Here is a 16,165-nt window from a genome sequence, read left to right as displayed (position 1 = left end):
AAGACAAAAGTGCTATAGACTTTTTGACGAGGGAACCAGGGTAAAGTTAATTTCCACATCAGGGTACAGAAAAACATCATCTCTGGTACGCTCTATAGAGGTGTTCCAGCACAGACAGTATGAGGAAAATAATATGTCTTTTGAACATAAAAACTCAAAATACAAGTGTGAACCTGAAAATGAGCATAAAAGCTCCCCTCTAAATGATAATAAATTATAGAACAAAAAAGTTTTAAAAAACGTAAGAAAAGTGACATTTAAGAGTAATTTACAAGTCAGTGACTTTTTCTAGTTCTGCATCTGACTTTTCAGAAAACATTAAAATACATGGCCTCATGGCTCTTTGAAATCAGTTAAATGTCACATCAAATTTCTCCTAACAGCTGGTGAGCCTGATATAAATGTTTCACTTCATTACCTCATTATCTTCTGCAATTTACACACCAGCAGTGCTTTCTTCTGACACTTAACAGGCGACCAGCGCCATGTCTTTAAAGATGCACTAATCAATATTTCTCACATTAATATTAGATCAAATGAGGATGAGAAATGTGAAAGGTCTTATTACAAAAAGGCTCAGAGAAGCAGACTACTTTGTCAGCACCAGGCGAAAATAAATAACTCTTGCTTTGAGTTAAGTCTGTGTTTTTCCCCTCAGGTCGGTGTGTGAGATAAACCTGGAGGCTGAACTCTTCACCCTTCAGGACAGTAACGCCAAGCTGGTGGAAGCACTGCAGGAAGCCAACAGCAGCGTGGAGCAGTGGAAGAAACAGCTGGCCGAATACCAGGAGGAGACCGATCGCCTCAGAGACCAGGTGACACATAGAGGGTGGACAAATGAACACCTCACAATACAATATCCCTGCAGCTAATAACAATGAAGTGAGTTCATGATGTTTGGTGAAGGCTGAGACTGTTGAGGTGTCGATGATAAAATTTCTGAGGCTGTTATGAAGCAATTGTTGTACTTGACACAATTTCAACATTTTGTCCTTGACTCACCATATCATTTTTTAAGTGTTTGCACCAGCAGTTCAGTTTTTTTTTTTAATTTTTTATAAAGATCCCCATTAGCTTCTGTATTAAACAGTGGCTACACTTCCTGGGGTCTCCATTATTTTCATTAACAAAATTACATAAATACACATCCATAATATTCATACTCACTGTGCAACTAAACACATTACAACACTAATAAAACACAACAATCAACTCAAACTCAAAGATTGTCTTATAGATACAGTAGCTCTACATAAGAATTTATCTCTTCAGTAGCTAAGAAAAGAAAGTACCTGAAAACTTATTGCTTAAATCACAAGAAAAAGGGGATTGACAGCTCAAAATCCATTCCATATCTTAAAGACCATCAAAAGTACATTACAGATATAGTGTTCTACACTATTCCCTTTGTAAATAATTACAAAATTAACTTTTTGTGATCATGAATGAGGTAATAATAAGCCATGCAAACAATAATACACAACAAGTTTTCCCAGTATGAAATCAACATTATTTTCTTGATTAAGGACATTTTAAAGTGAGGCTATGCTTTAATAATTTAAAATCGGGTTACCCCATTGTTGGTTTAGTATCACCAGTGAAAGTAGAATTTAGCATCAGTGTTGTTGCCATGGATACCCTCAGCCTTTTTTTCCTTTAAAGGTTCTCTATTTGTTGAATATTTGCAATAAGAATTCAGGGAGCTTTGTGCAAGATGATTTAGTGACTTATGTGTTTTATCGATGCTGCTCGTCGTGGAGGTGCTGCTAACTACAGTGTCCGACTTGAAAACATGAAGGGCACTATCAAGATCCTTTCTTTGGTTTGTCTGGTGTGGGCTACTGTAGAAACACAGTTTTGACTCCATAAAATACAAGTAAAATTTACTTGATTAAAGCAACAATTTAAATCCAGAGTTAAACTATATATTGGAACTATTTTTTTGCCTGCAAATGAATCAGAAACAGGTATTTTCTGTTTTCTTGGAATAGATTGGTGTAGGAGGAGGTCCAACAGTCACCACCTTAGATTCCAAAAGCATCATAAGGTCATTTTAAAAGATACAAAGATTACAGTTTGCATTAAACAGGATAGTCTACCTCAATAAATGCAGATAGACTTCCTGTTTTATTTCATTGTGCTGAGTCGAGTGTTTTCTTGTCAGTGCTGCATTATGTGATACTTTGCTTCCTGCCAGTCACTTCACACCCCAAGGAGGAAATGTGTCCTCCAGCAAATCTCTCCAAAACAAGTCACTTAATAAACTACATCTCTGTCTTTTATTTAAGGCATTTACGGTACATCTGCCACACAGTCATTTTACTCACTGCAGTTTATTGTGATTGTAATCTATGAAGAAAATCTGGTAAACCTAGAATTATTTACATTATGCATTACTGTGGGGACCATAAACTAGATGTGCAGTAAATAGCAGTAATTAACTTTATATAGCATTATCATTTATTGATAATTAAGGAGGGTTTATCACGGTTATAATTAGGATCAAACCCATGCATATGAAATGACAGATGAGGTGAGAAGAAAAATCAAAGCCTTTATTTGAATCAAAGCAGAAATGTGAATAAAAGCAGAAATACAGAGTATAATTTTGCTATATGAAACATTTTCCTTTTATTCCCTCACCCTGTGACCATTCAGATAGCAACTGCATATTACGCAGATATTTTTTTATTCATACATCTACCACTATCACACAAAAATCCCCACACACACTTGGTCTCTTCCAAACTGCAGATGCATTTTTCATCCTGCCCGCCTCCTTGGGATATTTCTGTTGACAGGCTCCCGTGATAATCGTAGGGCCAGAACGCAGACATTTCATCTTTAATTTAGAGAGGGAAAATTATGCTCTTGGTCAAGCTTAACAAGGCTGCCGCAAACTGGCCTGCTACGGAGCTATTACCATTGGTGACAAAAATCTTTTATTTTTAGCTCTCGTTGTGGTTTCATCTATCTCTATGAGTCCAGGTGAAGGTTACCCCCATCAAACACACAACACAGCTACACACACACTGCTGCAAAGTCAACCAGGTGGCTGGAAGTAGAGCAGGCCTCCAGGGTTTGGCAACGGGGTATTGAGGGGGGATTTTTTGGGGGGAGGGGGCAGGACACCCTATACTGCCCACCCTCCTCCCCCCTCTCTGCCCCAGTTAGAGGAAGAAGATAAATCATCGTAGGTGCAGAAGGAGAGAGGTTGGCTGGCTTTTCTCTCCCTTGTCACACTCTCGGCTTCAGCCATGTTTGTGTTCCTCGGTGAATGAAGGTTTATTTTCTGGGTTCTGGGTTGACTCTGACCTCTGCTCAGTTTTAACGGGAGTTAGCAACTCATGGAGTGCAGTACTTATATTATATTATATATTGTATTTTACTGTAAGATACCTGAATGGGTTTTTGTGTACCTGTTCAAGTTTGTTATTATGCCTCTGCGCCAGCCATAGCCGCGGCTGGAGGCATTGTGTTTTCAGAGAGCAGAGAGCTAAATAATGAAAAGCAAAGAAATATGATTTTCATCCAAAACCCATAGTTCCAGCGTGACTGCACTGTTTGCCTTTTTGTTTGCGTTTCTGCATTTTGGGGATGTTTTTGGGCAACTGTGATTGCTGGGTGTTAATCAAATTTCTAGATGCAGAACAAAATTAATTCCATAGATAAACATTTGCAGACTCTCCAACTCTAGCCACAATCTCTCTGAAGATAATGAGCTCAGAGAGTGCAAACCTCCATCAAAGCTGCACAATTATAATTTTGTTGGATAGTTTAGTTAAACTGATCCATGAGCCAAGAGAGAACAGCTCTAACCAGGCAGGTACTCCTAGGAGTGGGGGAAATATGAATAAAATTATTTATTGGAGTATATGATTTTATATCACAGTATCTGTGTATGTGTAAAAAATCTTTTGAGAATCTGTTTATGAATACATAACCAGACAAGAATGTTTGCTTTATCTATTCCAGCATTTTAAACACCCAACAAAAAATGTGATTCAGACCATTGATGCAAAAATCATACAAAATCTAATATTGTCATAAAGCAGTCTAATTGATTTGCAACATTGCCTTCATTTATCTCATACAACCATATGCAGTATATAAAGGGAAACTGTAGATTATTCAGTCAATACTGATTCATCCACAGATTATTTTCTTGATTCATCGATTAGCTTTTAAAAACAGTGAAAAAATCCTATTACCAATTTGCTAAGACCACTGTTACCCTTTTTCCATCAGGAATTGGGATTCTAGTTTCCACACCTAATTTTGAACCATTCAGAGCATTTAGGAGAAAAAAAACATAACAAAAGTTTGTATCATTAACGTGGTCATCCTGCTACTATTGTTTACTTCTGTTATGCCTTGTGCAATGCCCTCCAGTGATGACACATCCTTGATTATAATGGTTCTGACCAAAACAAGTAGAAACGTGGGCTGATTTGCTAGATGGCACCAAGGTAACAAAAGTTCTAAACAGACCTATTTCAAGAACCAGACCTAATCTGGTGGACAAGGGGTATGAAATGTCTTAAATGTGATTGTTTTGTCCAGCCAAAACCTAAAGGTATACAACTTACTGTAATATACTTCAAAGATAGCAGCAACTCATTATGTTTCAGAAGCTAAAACCTGAGAATATTTTGCATTTTTGCATGAAAATGACCCCTAGATTCAGTAATTATCCAAATAGTTTACAGTTAATGTTGCTGAGAGCTTGGAACATAATAACTGGATATACAGCAGAAGCTGTACGTCCTCATCCATACTTTAAACAAGGTCATCATTGCAAGTGAACATATTGTATACATCCCAAACAGAAAGGCATTCCCAATGTACCTTTTGTAGAATATACTGAATAATAAACTGTGAAATCAGGGTGATCAGTGTTGGACAGTCATCATATTTTTATTTATTTATTTATTTATTTATTTAGGTGTTGATGTTGTTTTGCTGCATCTGCATTGATATCTTATTCAGCACACTTCTCCTGCACAAATACACTGTGTATATAAAATATAACCCCATTGATTTTTCAATCTCCTGTCAATCTGTTAAGATTAAACCTTCCTGGGAACATTCATTTTGAAAAAAAAAAATGGGTGTTTCACAGATTCATGTATATTTGTGTGGAGTTCAGAGACACTGAGCTGCTCTTCCCTCTGGGGACGGAGGCTGTCACATACAGAGGGATATGTAGGGGTTGAGTCCTCTGGGATCACACGGACCCCACCCCTCCTTCAACCCACGGCAGTTTTCTGAAGCCCGGGGCACAACATGGCGTAGTGTGGAATCTATAAAGAGCCACTTTCAAATTGACTGTGAAAATGCAGAGGAGATGCTAAAGGGAGGGAAAGGAAAATGTTGACGTGGGAGCAGAAAAACCTCCTTCTTTTCACACACATTTACATTTCAGACATTGAGCTGATGCAGATATCCAGGGTGAATTGAAATGTAAGAAATGGCAGCTGTTTTGATTATCCCTGCATTACCAACACTAAAATAACTAAAACTAATGAGGTCAAGAGTTAAAGTTTCTGTTTTCCTTATTTTTATCTCAGATTTCTTTAACACTCTCTTACCTATCATACATTATCAATACAAGGACAAAGCAGCATTTCTACATATCCAAGGCTACAACAAACTACTATTATCATTACTAATCAATCTGTCAGTTGTTTTCGCTAATCAAATTAATGGCTTGGCATTTGAAATAGCAGAAAATAGTGGAAGTAAGTAAATTCCCAGAGCCCAAGGCAGTGTCTTCACATTACTTGTTTTATCTGACCAACAGTCCAATACCCAAAGATGTCAGTTTACAATCATAGAAGACAAAACAAAACCAGAAGATATTCACAGAAACTGGAATTGTGAATCTAATGGTAAAAGCTGGAGTAGGCAGAAATGTGTCGGTAATTAGTGATGGCACGTCATTGCATCTCGCTGTTTAAGGAGCTCAAATCAGCATGTCACCCTGGTGGTGTGTCCTCATCAATGCCGATCAGAGCCAGAGGCAATAAAAACCAGCGTCTTCCGCAGAATCATTCGACTCTAGTGTGAATGTCGTACACATTCCCGTGGCATTAAAAAGCCAGATGTTAGCAGGTGTTAGTGGGGTTTTTTGTGCAGTGGGAATGAGGCTTTGGACTCTCTCTTCCATAAGTCTGTTCTTTTGATGGGTTGTTAACGAATAATGTGAGTCTTAGTGGCACTGTGATCTCAAACCTGAAAGTCCTCACAGTTAAGTATTTGGCCAACAGTTGAGAGATGTATGATTATTGTGGTTATGTCAAGTAACCGTGCGTTAAAGATATACAGCCCCAGTGTAAATTAGCAGACAAATGTTTCACCTGTCAGCTGTGACCACGTCTGAAGTCCAGTTTCATCTACAGCAGCTGGCAGTAATGAGTACACACTGACATGCACACGCACATTTGATCCATTTAATCCAATTAATGCTACGCTCAGAATACTCAGACTGTCGTGTAAACCTTTATTTTAATCTAATTATCTAGACTGGAGGACTGTCAGATTTGACTTGACTGTTTTCAACACAGAAATTTATAAACAATACGCCCATTTTTTTAGGTCAGATAAACACAGTTTTTGTTGTTTGTTTGTTTTTAAACTGTGTAGAGGTCAATAGAGCCAATGTCAGATTTAGAAAACAAGCAACATGATGATGTAGTCTGAGTCTTATCAGTTTTTATATGCATCTCGTTATCAACAAATCCTATTGTTGTACTTCAAGCTGTGTAAATAAGCAGGACACAATGAGATTATTGTTAATCTGATTACACCCATGCAAAAATTATAGTAAACTGTTTTTCTTTTGAAGGCCCAGCCTGAATTGCACCCCGAACCATGACAATGACTGTGTCAGTGCCTTGAAGATACTCAGGAAGCCACAAACTTTAATTCGCACCATATTTAGACTTCAAAGGCTGAACAGTTTGTCCCTGTTTAGTCAAACTGTCACTCACCGTCTGCGACTTTTCCATTAATATGTTAAACATAAGGAAGTGGGTCAGACTGGGAAAATGTATTTTTCAGGATTTTTCACAAGGTCACATCCCTCCAGCAATTAAAAAAAAAGTCTCCAAGGCGAGAGAGTTCAGCACTCTGACCACTCGCAGTAAAGCTTTTTTTTCCACAGAAGCATTGCAGTCAGGTTAGTATAGTGTATGTGTGTGTGTGTGTGAGAGAGAGAGTGAAGATTTAAGAGAGATGAGTGAGAGAGAATGAATCATCATGGTGTAGATGGATGTGTGTAGGCGGCTAGGTGACGACCCTCTGTTGTTTTTCCCCATTTCAATCAGTAATGATCATCAAACTTTAGTGTATTTGTGTGACTTTATTATTGTATTTGTACCCTGATGTTGCACATATGTTAAAGTAAGACCTTTTAGTACTCATTTAGCTGATTTCTGTGTTTTTTGCTGGAGGTGAAGGGTCATGTGTTATCCTCTGTATTTATGGAATTACCCTACACATTAGGTTCCCACAACCTTTTTTAAAGCTTTTTATTGGATAACTACTAAAACAAGATCCCAGTACCTCTCCTCATTACAGTGTCATCCTGTGTACCCTTTTCTTCATTCTCTTGTTTTTCTCTTGCAAATAATGGAAAAACCTGATAACATTTTCCCATTAAACGTGGACTGATCAGCTTCAAACCTAATTGATTAGATTAAATTATGAAACTAAATCAGGCAGAGACTTTACAACCTCTGAAGTGATTATTTTTTTAGGCTCATAATCAATTTAAAATCAATTTAACATGAGAGGACCTCTGAGTGAACGGCAAGATGGAGAGTTGTGTAGCATCATTGAAATTCATGGCTTCTTTATGTCTGCTCTGATGCTGACTTTCATCAATCAGGCTCCAAATGAAAACTGTGTTGTTTACAAAGAAAACTTTTTTAAAAAATATTTCTTTGTGTTATATTAATTACAGAGGGCTTGTATTATGTTTTGCACAACTTTATACTTAACATAAACTCTATAAACAAATTACTGTAAGCAAATATCTGCAGGCAACATTACAAGATTTTTAAGTGTCCTGGTTTGTGTTTGTAGTCCGATTGTAGTCCAACTATCACTGATCAATCACATTAGAGCAGCAGATGAACAGTCTATGTGGAGTTGTAGCCAAAATACAATCTTGGAACCCATCAGTTATTGTTTGACAACAATTCGGCTATTTTTTACCTTTTTTGTTTTTCTTAATTACCTGCCTGGCACACTGAAGAGGAAGCCTTGGCCTGGATATTCTCTGGCTACACCTGAACTCCTGCAATTTTGGCTGTTGCCCCTGAGGCGTATCGTTGTCCGACCGATAGCCGATGAGTTCTGAGGTTGTTTTACGTGACCTGTGTGATCTGCTGTCTGTTTGGTCAAATGCACCTGCTTCAGAGATCATGTCCCTCCTATTCTCCCTGACTGCTTCCGGCTCCCAGCCAAATTTTAAATAATGCACTCGTCCTTACCAGCTCCAACGCCCTCAGCGTTGCTCCTCCCTACCTCCGTGATCTCCTTCTCGAATCCTAGTCCAGTCATGCCAAGTCTGGGATAAGCGGGGCTTTTCGGTTGCTGCTCTCTGGATTTTTTTTTACCTCATAAAAGAGTTCTCCACTTTTTCAGCTTTCAAAGTATTTCACAAAACCCACCTGTTTCAAAAGTTCCCCTCCTATCCTAACATTCCTATAACCTTTTCATTTCAACAAAGCATTTTTGGTTTTGAGTTCTAATACCGCCCAATAGAGTTAGCATGGCTGTAAACTCTTGTTTTCTTGCAAATTCTCTTTGAGTACACTGAAAAGTGCTAGCTTAATAAGTATTTATTGTGTGTTTGTGTTCCAGGTGGCAGAGCTTGAGGCCCAGCTGGGGCATCCTGCTGCTGGTCAGACTGCAAAAGAGGAGCTGAGTCGCTCACTGGAGGAGCTGGAAGCCCTGCTGAGCGCCAAAGATCAGGCAAGACAAAAGTCCGCTTCACTGCACACTGTCCAAATCCATTTACCGTCCTTTGGGGAACTCCAGCGTGGAAAGCCAGCTTATACATACACCAGCACACATAATGTATTACCAGTTGTTTTCAGTTTTGAAAGATACAGCCTCAACTCCATCTGATATTTATACATATTTTAAAAAATCCTTAACGCATCCAGTAAAACTGTTATTTAGTTTACTGTTATGTAGTAAACGTATTAAGCTATAGGAGCTTGAAAAGTATAATTGCCAGTTTAGTATTTTTCCTCTAAACCTCCTTTAAGGCTTTTAATGTGATCTTTCTGGTTCAATAATCTTGTTTTTGTCTGGAACTAAAGATAATTACTAAACAAAATGTAGAGAGGAGAATACTGTTTGGGGATTTTACTTATGCCCTTCTAGTGTCTATTTCCACTAAGTCCTTCATTTATCTTTGATACGTTTTAATTCTTCAGATGAAGAGCTTTGAGAAAATACCACAGCCTCACAGGCTTCAGACGAGATGCAGATGTCCCCAGCTGCCTCCTACATTTTAAGTGAATTCAGGACTCTGACTCACCTTCAGAACAGTTTCCGGGCTTGCTTTAATATGATTTTTTTATGATGCCAAAGTATCACCTCGTGAATATTTTGTCTCTGTTTGAGCCAAGTAATGTCCATCAGATGCATGCAGGGCATGCTTAGCCCAAACCCATTTTCTCTTGATAAATAAAATGGACATTAATTTGAAATACTCCTTGAAAGCGGCTCACTGATGTCTTCCAGCCTGATTAACATAACCATATCCGTCACGTCATCTAAACAAGTTTTACTTTTGGCAACAGCATCCTTGCAAGGTCACGGTGGCATGTTTCCCTGGGGGCTGACTCACCCTCCTCCCCAGAAACATCAAGGTGTCCCAAATCTTATCACAAACCCGGCATATGATAAATGACTCGGTTTTCTAAAAGCCAGATGAAGTATTTTGGTTCAAAACACAAGATGAATGTTCCATGTTCTGATAAAGAGGGATAGATGGTGGATGTGGGGGAAGGCAGTGTTGTGACAGTTTGATATCACTTTGTTTTCAGGAAATTCACAACCTGCAGAGCAAAAAAACAGATGTGGGTGAGCTTGAGAAGGAGAGAGAGGAGGCCATGCAGAGACTGCAGGTAAGATGAAGACAGCTAGCTGAGTGTGTTTGTCTCCTCTGTAAGACACTGTGATGCAGTCAAGTTGTTACTGGAAATGGCACATGCTGTACCTCATACAGGCTTTATGGACAAAGAATTTATTTAAGGTAAGTGACAGGTCAATATACTGCACACTAAGAGCACATACTACAAGTAGAATAAGTGACTTTAAAAAATTACATTTCAAGATTTGTCATTTAACAATTACATACAGCAAGAGAAAGGAAACACAACAAAAAAACAAAACAAGGGGGAAACAAGCTTACGCACATTATAGACTGGTACACAATGCTCATTTTGAAAAGCATTTGTTCGGCCAAGTTGCCCATTCATCCTGCTTTTAATTGGTGACTAAAAGAGTTGAGACTTTCTTTACTGAAATAGTACTTAGGAACCAACACTTCTCCTCTGTATGACTGAGAATTTTTAGTAATAAGAAATTTTACAAAACAATACACACTAATTACATTTGCTGAAAAAAAATTATAGTATCTGTATTAAAGGAGCTCTGTACAATATTCAGAGCCTATGATTCAGTTGTTGTCTGTAGATAACTCTCAACATGTAGGTGGCTGAGCAAGAAACAAGCACCTAATGGTGCTAACAGTGCTAACAGTGCCAACAATGAGAACAATGCTCGCTTCCACAAAGACGGCATCAAGATATCAGCAGCAACTGGTACATGAGCACAGTAGGATTCACACAAGGTACTTACATGCACTAACGTGTGCGATGCAGGGCCATCTACCCAAACAAAGAATAAATATGCTCATATAACAACACAGACAGAGGTATTTGTTTATTTATTTATTTGTTTATTTGGATCCCCGTTAGCTACCACATCAGCAGCAGCTACTCTTCCTGGGCTTTATTGTCTGCTCAGGATGCCATTACTCTACTATATCTTCACATAGCAAATGTTTTCTGTTACGTTAATGCTTTAAATACCGTATAGAGCTCCTTTAAGTAAACTGTCTATTAACTTTGGATTGCTAAGCAGTTAATATCCTTCATGTTTGATTTTTTTCACCTTTTTTAATTTTTTATATAATTCTTGAGGAGACGATGATTTTATCAGGTTCTTAAGAAATTCTAACACTTTAAAGACAGACTTTAAGCAGACCTTTTGATTTTCAAGGCTGCTTATAAAACCAGATGAATGGGATTTATCAGTGCTTCTGCTGCAAAAATGGCTCTGCTCACCTACATTTTCATTGTAACTTAACCCAGTAGAGCTTGTATTATATCGCAGAAAAGCAGGAAAATGACTTCACTGAAAGGGAGGGAGATAAAAGCATTTCATCTTTAGTGTGAACAGACGTTCTTTGATTTATTTTTTTTTCAGTTGATGGTCAGCAGATCAGTCTTTAAAGCATCTTTTCAAGTCTGTTTTATTGATTTACTCTGTGGATATTCATAGCAGAAATGTTCATGGTGGTTTTGATGTTACTGATGTATCTGGTTTTGTTGCCTTCACCATATTACATCTCTTTCTTTTTTTTTAAACATTAAACAGCTTACAAGCTGTTTTCAGAGACACACAGTCGACTCATGGAAAATCAAAGCGTTGTTACTGTACCTATGAAAGACACAGCACAGGTCAGATAATCAGCAGATAATCAGTACAGGAGACCTCCAAGGAGAAAACAAATAGTAGCGAGTCTCCTTGCTAATGCAGATTGTACCTGATGCATATTGCATGGCCTTCATGGGGTCCTCTATAATTTGAGTGGAGGTGTCAGTTTGCGAATTGTATATATTCATATTTGACCTTTCCTGCCCTTTTGTTTCCATAATCTATTCATTGGTGTATTTGGCATACAGAATAACCTCGTAGAGCACAAAATTGTACATTTGATTTTATGATGTAAACAGTTTAAAGCAAATGAGCCTGATGTGACATTCTCATTTAACTTTATTGCAGTCGGCAGCCTCACAAGGAGTAAAGCATTTACAGGCATTTAAGTAGGGCTGAACCTGCAGAGGTCAGCTGTGTCTGCCTTGCTTTTAAGCAAGCTTCTTAACTTGCACCAACTCTAAAGCTCATAAACTTAATGTTCTCTGTCTCAGTGTAAATGTGCAGTTTTACTCTTTACTTCTGTTTGCATCTGTACGTTGTTCATGTTGACATTTAAAAGTATAGAAATACACAAATACTGCACAGAAAGGGTTTAAACATGAAGACATAAATTTGGACACCGTAAATTATACTCATTATTACGCTCACTTTGCAGATATAAACATTTGTGTAAAATTCTCACAGTAATCTCACAGAAATATAAAAGAAAAATATCCATTTTGGACACCAAACCATGCAGAAAATATCCAGAAAAATACATCCCATCCAGACGTGTAAACAGTATTAACGACAGTTAATGTGTTCGTAGGATCTGGAGAGAAGAAACAAAGACCTGGAGGATCGGGTCCAGAGTGCTGAGAAGACGCTGGCTTGCAGCCGGGAGGAGCAGGATCAGGCGGAGGTTGAAGTCCGACGCATCATCGATGTTCTGGACGTCAAAATCTGCGACCTGAACGAGCTGAGACACAGCCTGGCAAAACTTGTCGACAAATAGCCGTAGCAGCAGATGGGCTGCATCTCCACAGTCAGCACAGGTTCCACCCATGTGGCCTTGATTTGTGTTTTACTGGTTTATCAGCAGAGCAGCAATCAAAGCAATATGGAGGAAAATATACAAGCTTCACCTTCAATCAGTGATCAGTGCAGATAAACAGCAGGTATAAGAAACCTCTTATAGGTGCTATGTGCAGAATAATACATTAATGTCACATTAATACTGCAACCTTAAACAGTTAACAGTGTGGTCTAACTGGTTGCAACTACTTTTTTCTATCTTAGTTCCCTGCAGCTGCTTGTCCTTCGGCTGCTGAAGAGGATGTAATGATTTTTAAACCATCTGTCACCAATGCCCATTCTAAAAGCTTAAGATCAATTTGCTCTGGAAGAACAGCGCCCTCCTTCTTTTATTGATGCCATTGCAACCCAGAGTATTTTGCCAAAATCTGACACAGTGGTTTACTATGTAAAATGAAGAGCAGTGGCCGATAAGAGCTGACAGTCTTTTCAGTGGCGGTCTCAGTTGTTGATGGTAATGTTACTGATGTCTCAAAAGGACTGAGGTAATGATTTATTTATAGCAAATACCACTTTAAGCACCCTTTAAAAGAAGACTTGCACCAAAACTGGTTTTAAGCTTGCTATTTTGCAAAAGTAGACATTTCCATGAGTTTATTTTTGTGTGATTTATCTTTATTTAATAGAGGTTGGGCAATCCACTTGTATTAGTATATTGTCTTACTGAATTAAGGGGCAAGAGCAGCAGTAAGACGAGGAAAGAATCCAAAGATAATGGACTGGCTGTGTCAAATAGAATCCAGCAGAGCTCTGTTTGCCTGCAGAGGTCTCAGCCGTTCAACCATGTCTGAGCACAGACAGTAAAACTGCAGTCCTCTAACAGCAGAACTCGCATCAGGACTTTAGATGTTTGAAAAATAATTTAATGGACAATAACATTTACATACCTCTACTAAACATAATTATTTGATTATAATTCTGGGCATTTGGTTTGTGGAAACAACGAAGCGACTGTGCACAGAGGCTTTTTGCACTGTGGTTTGGCAGAAGACAGCGACACAATAAACTAATATCCTCAGGCCCAAACATAGTAATAGTCCTGTATGAGTCGGCTTTCAGGTATGCAGTAATTATAATAATAATGTTGAAGGTAGATCACAGAAGCCACTGCGAGTAAGACAGCTATACAAAGACAAGTAAACGAGTGTCTACTTTTACAGAAAAACAGCCTTGAGTTCATGTTGGTGTCATCGGTCCCTCAGCACTGTGGAGATGCGCCCAGTAGGAGTCTGGTCAGGATAAGGACATGTGGAGGCAAAGAACCTGAATAAGGTCAGCTCCAGTTCACCATCAGCAGCCTGGACTGGCCTCACACCAGCCACAACATCAACAAACTCAGATGCAACAACCTGCTCCCATTCTCTCCACTGGGGGATCACCAACGTACGACCGATTTTTGTTATGTTTTATGAGGACTGCTCTTTTCTCACCACTAGATAATTCATGTTCATCAACGGGTTACTCACAGTCAGGATGGGAAATGAGACATGGCTACCGGCCAGATCTCTGCCAAGTTCAAGCCGCAGCTCGTCAGTTTGTCCTCCTCACCAGGCCACTTTGAGCAGGTAGATCAGCGCTTGAAGGAAATGTCTGGATGTGTCGCTGTGGCCTGTGGACAGAGATGCCGCTTTCCCTCCTTTTTCATTTGAACCTGAGGTTGCACTTGATTATGTTTGTGCCAAGTTTGATTTTGTTTACATGTGTCAGTGTTCACAGAATGGTCCAGTTCTTCTTTATGTACTTTTTTTCTGTTACTCAACGCTACCATTTACCATAATAGTAATAATAACTCTAGAGAGAGGCTCAGCGGAGCCGCAGAGCATAGATCACTATGAGAGCACTGCATGAGCTCTGCAGAAGCCCTGCACCTGCCAAGGAATGTGAAGCTGTGTGTGTGCGCGTGTGTGTGTGCGTGCACAATACCTAGCAGTGTGCAACCTGAGAGTTAAAAAGCACAATTGCAGTAGTTTTAGTAAAATAGGTACTTAATTGACTTGTCTGTCAGCTTTGTATGTGAAGTTCTGATGCACAGTATCTATTGATCTTTGCCTCTCACCCTCTGATGAGTTATTGATTTCTTCATATGACAGTAATATTGGTACAGATAAGGTGCAGTCTTTGCAGCTGATGATGCAGTGCCAGAATCATACTAGCATGTCAAAATATGATTTAAACAGGTCATAACGAGGTGCAATCACCGACTCTAATCCTGTACACTTTTTGTCAAATTTAGATGATATCTTCTAATGGGCTGCAAGCTGTTTGTTCTGCTCGCGCTGAAAAAAAGAAATCTGGTGTTCCCTGGCTCTGTAAATGGGAAACACAACACTACTCCAGCCAATCAACAACGAGGGGCGCTCGTGCACAGGACAGGGGAAAGGCCATGGATGTGTAAGGAGAGAGGCAGTGGGAGCCAGAAAGAAGGTAAATCTGGCACACAAAGGAAGGAGTGTATTTATTGAGTGTTTAGTTCAAATAATCTCTTTAAGGAAACACTGACTCCCCCTTTAATGTAACAGTCTACCAGATAATGTACCAGCAATCCATTATTAAAAATACAGTAATAAGTTATAATGTTATTTACCTGCATTATCTTGTCATTAATCACATTGAGAGATTATATATTATACTTTTAAGTCCAATAAGACAGACGTTTCATCATTTTGACTAGTTAGTCCACTATCTCAAAGTTCTGATATCAGCTGCTACATGCAAGCATCATTTAATTAGCAATAAGGTTTATCACATTGATGCCTGCTCATAAATAATACAAGTAATTTGTAGGTAATGAGAACTCCGTAAAGCCTGTTCTCATATATTTAGTGACAGCAGTGCTTTTTTTTCTGCAACTGGTGTTTCTTTTTCATGGCTTCACCAAATTATGACAGATGGCTTCCAGCCTTTTATCAAGCATGAAAATAATGCAGCCAACCAGTTCCTCAGCACGAGCTCCTCACGGTTGATGTCAGAACCACTTTGCTTCACAACAGCCTTATTCCAGTGTACCATTAACGCACACTAACGCTGTGCAAATACACTAGGAGTAAATGGGTTCCTTTCAGGATCTGTTAAGTATTAAATTATTGTGCTTAAAAGGGTGCAAAAACACATTAAGGGTTAAAGGTACACAACAAAATCAGCGGTGTTGTAATTTTAGAATAGAAAGTGAATAAGAGCCTCAGTATTACTGTGCATTTACAACAGCTTAAAGGAGAAATCCCAATATTAAAGACTTTTTACCCGGGAATGTTCATTTCACATCTAAATATCTCCATCCTGAATAGCAAACATGTTCATACCATTTATTGGGGGGATATCAGAGTTTATTTTAGGGAATGAAGAG

The 16,165-nt window shown here is 38.7% G+C and overlaps 1 protein-coding gene across 3 annotated transcripts in view; it reads left to right on the top strand.

The window, feature by feature from the left end:
* Window positions 1–15,393, top strand: part of LOC121965043 (homer protein homolog 3-like) — a 57,774-nt gene extending 42,381 nt beyond the window's left edge. For all 3 annotated transcript variants that reach the window (XM_042515226.1, XM_042515218.1, XM_042515211.1), the window contains 4 exons: window positions 659–815; window positions 8,872–8,982; window positions 10,068–10,148; window positions 12,557–15,393. In XM_042515226.1, coding sequence (XP_042371160.1) covers window positions 659–815; window positions 8,872–8,982; window positions 10,068–10,148; window positions 12,557–12,742 — 535 coding nt within the window. In that variant the 3' untranslated portion in view covers window positions 12,743–15,393. The remainder of the gene's footprint in view (window positions 1–658; window positions 816–8,871; window positions 8,983–10,067; window positions 10,149–12,556) is intronic.
* The last annotated feature ends 772 nt before the right edge of the window (window positions 15,394–16,165 follow it).

This window comes from Plectropomus leopardus, chromosome 3 (genome assembly GCF_008729295.1).
Source record: "Plectropomus leopardus isolate mb chromosome 3, YSFRI_Pleo_2.0, whole genome shotgun sequence".
NCBI lineage: Eukaryota > Metazoa > Chordata > Actinopteri > Perciformes > Serranidae > Plectropomus > Plectropomus leopardus.
The sequence above is the reverse complement of the archived record's forward strand: the minus strand, read 5'-3'. Positions and strand labels throughout refer to the sequence as shown.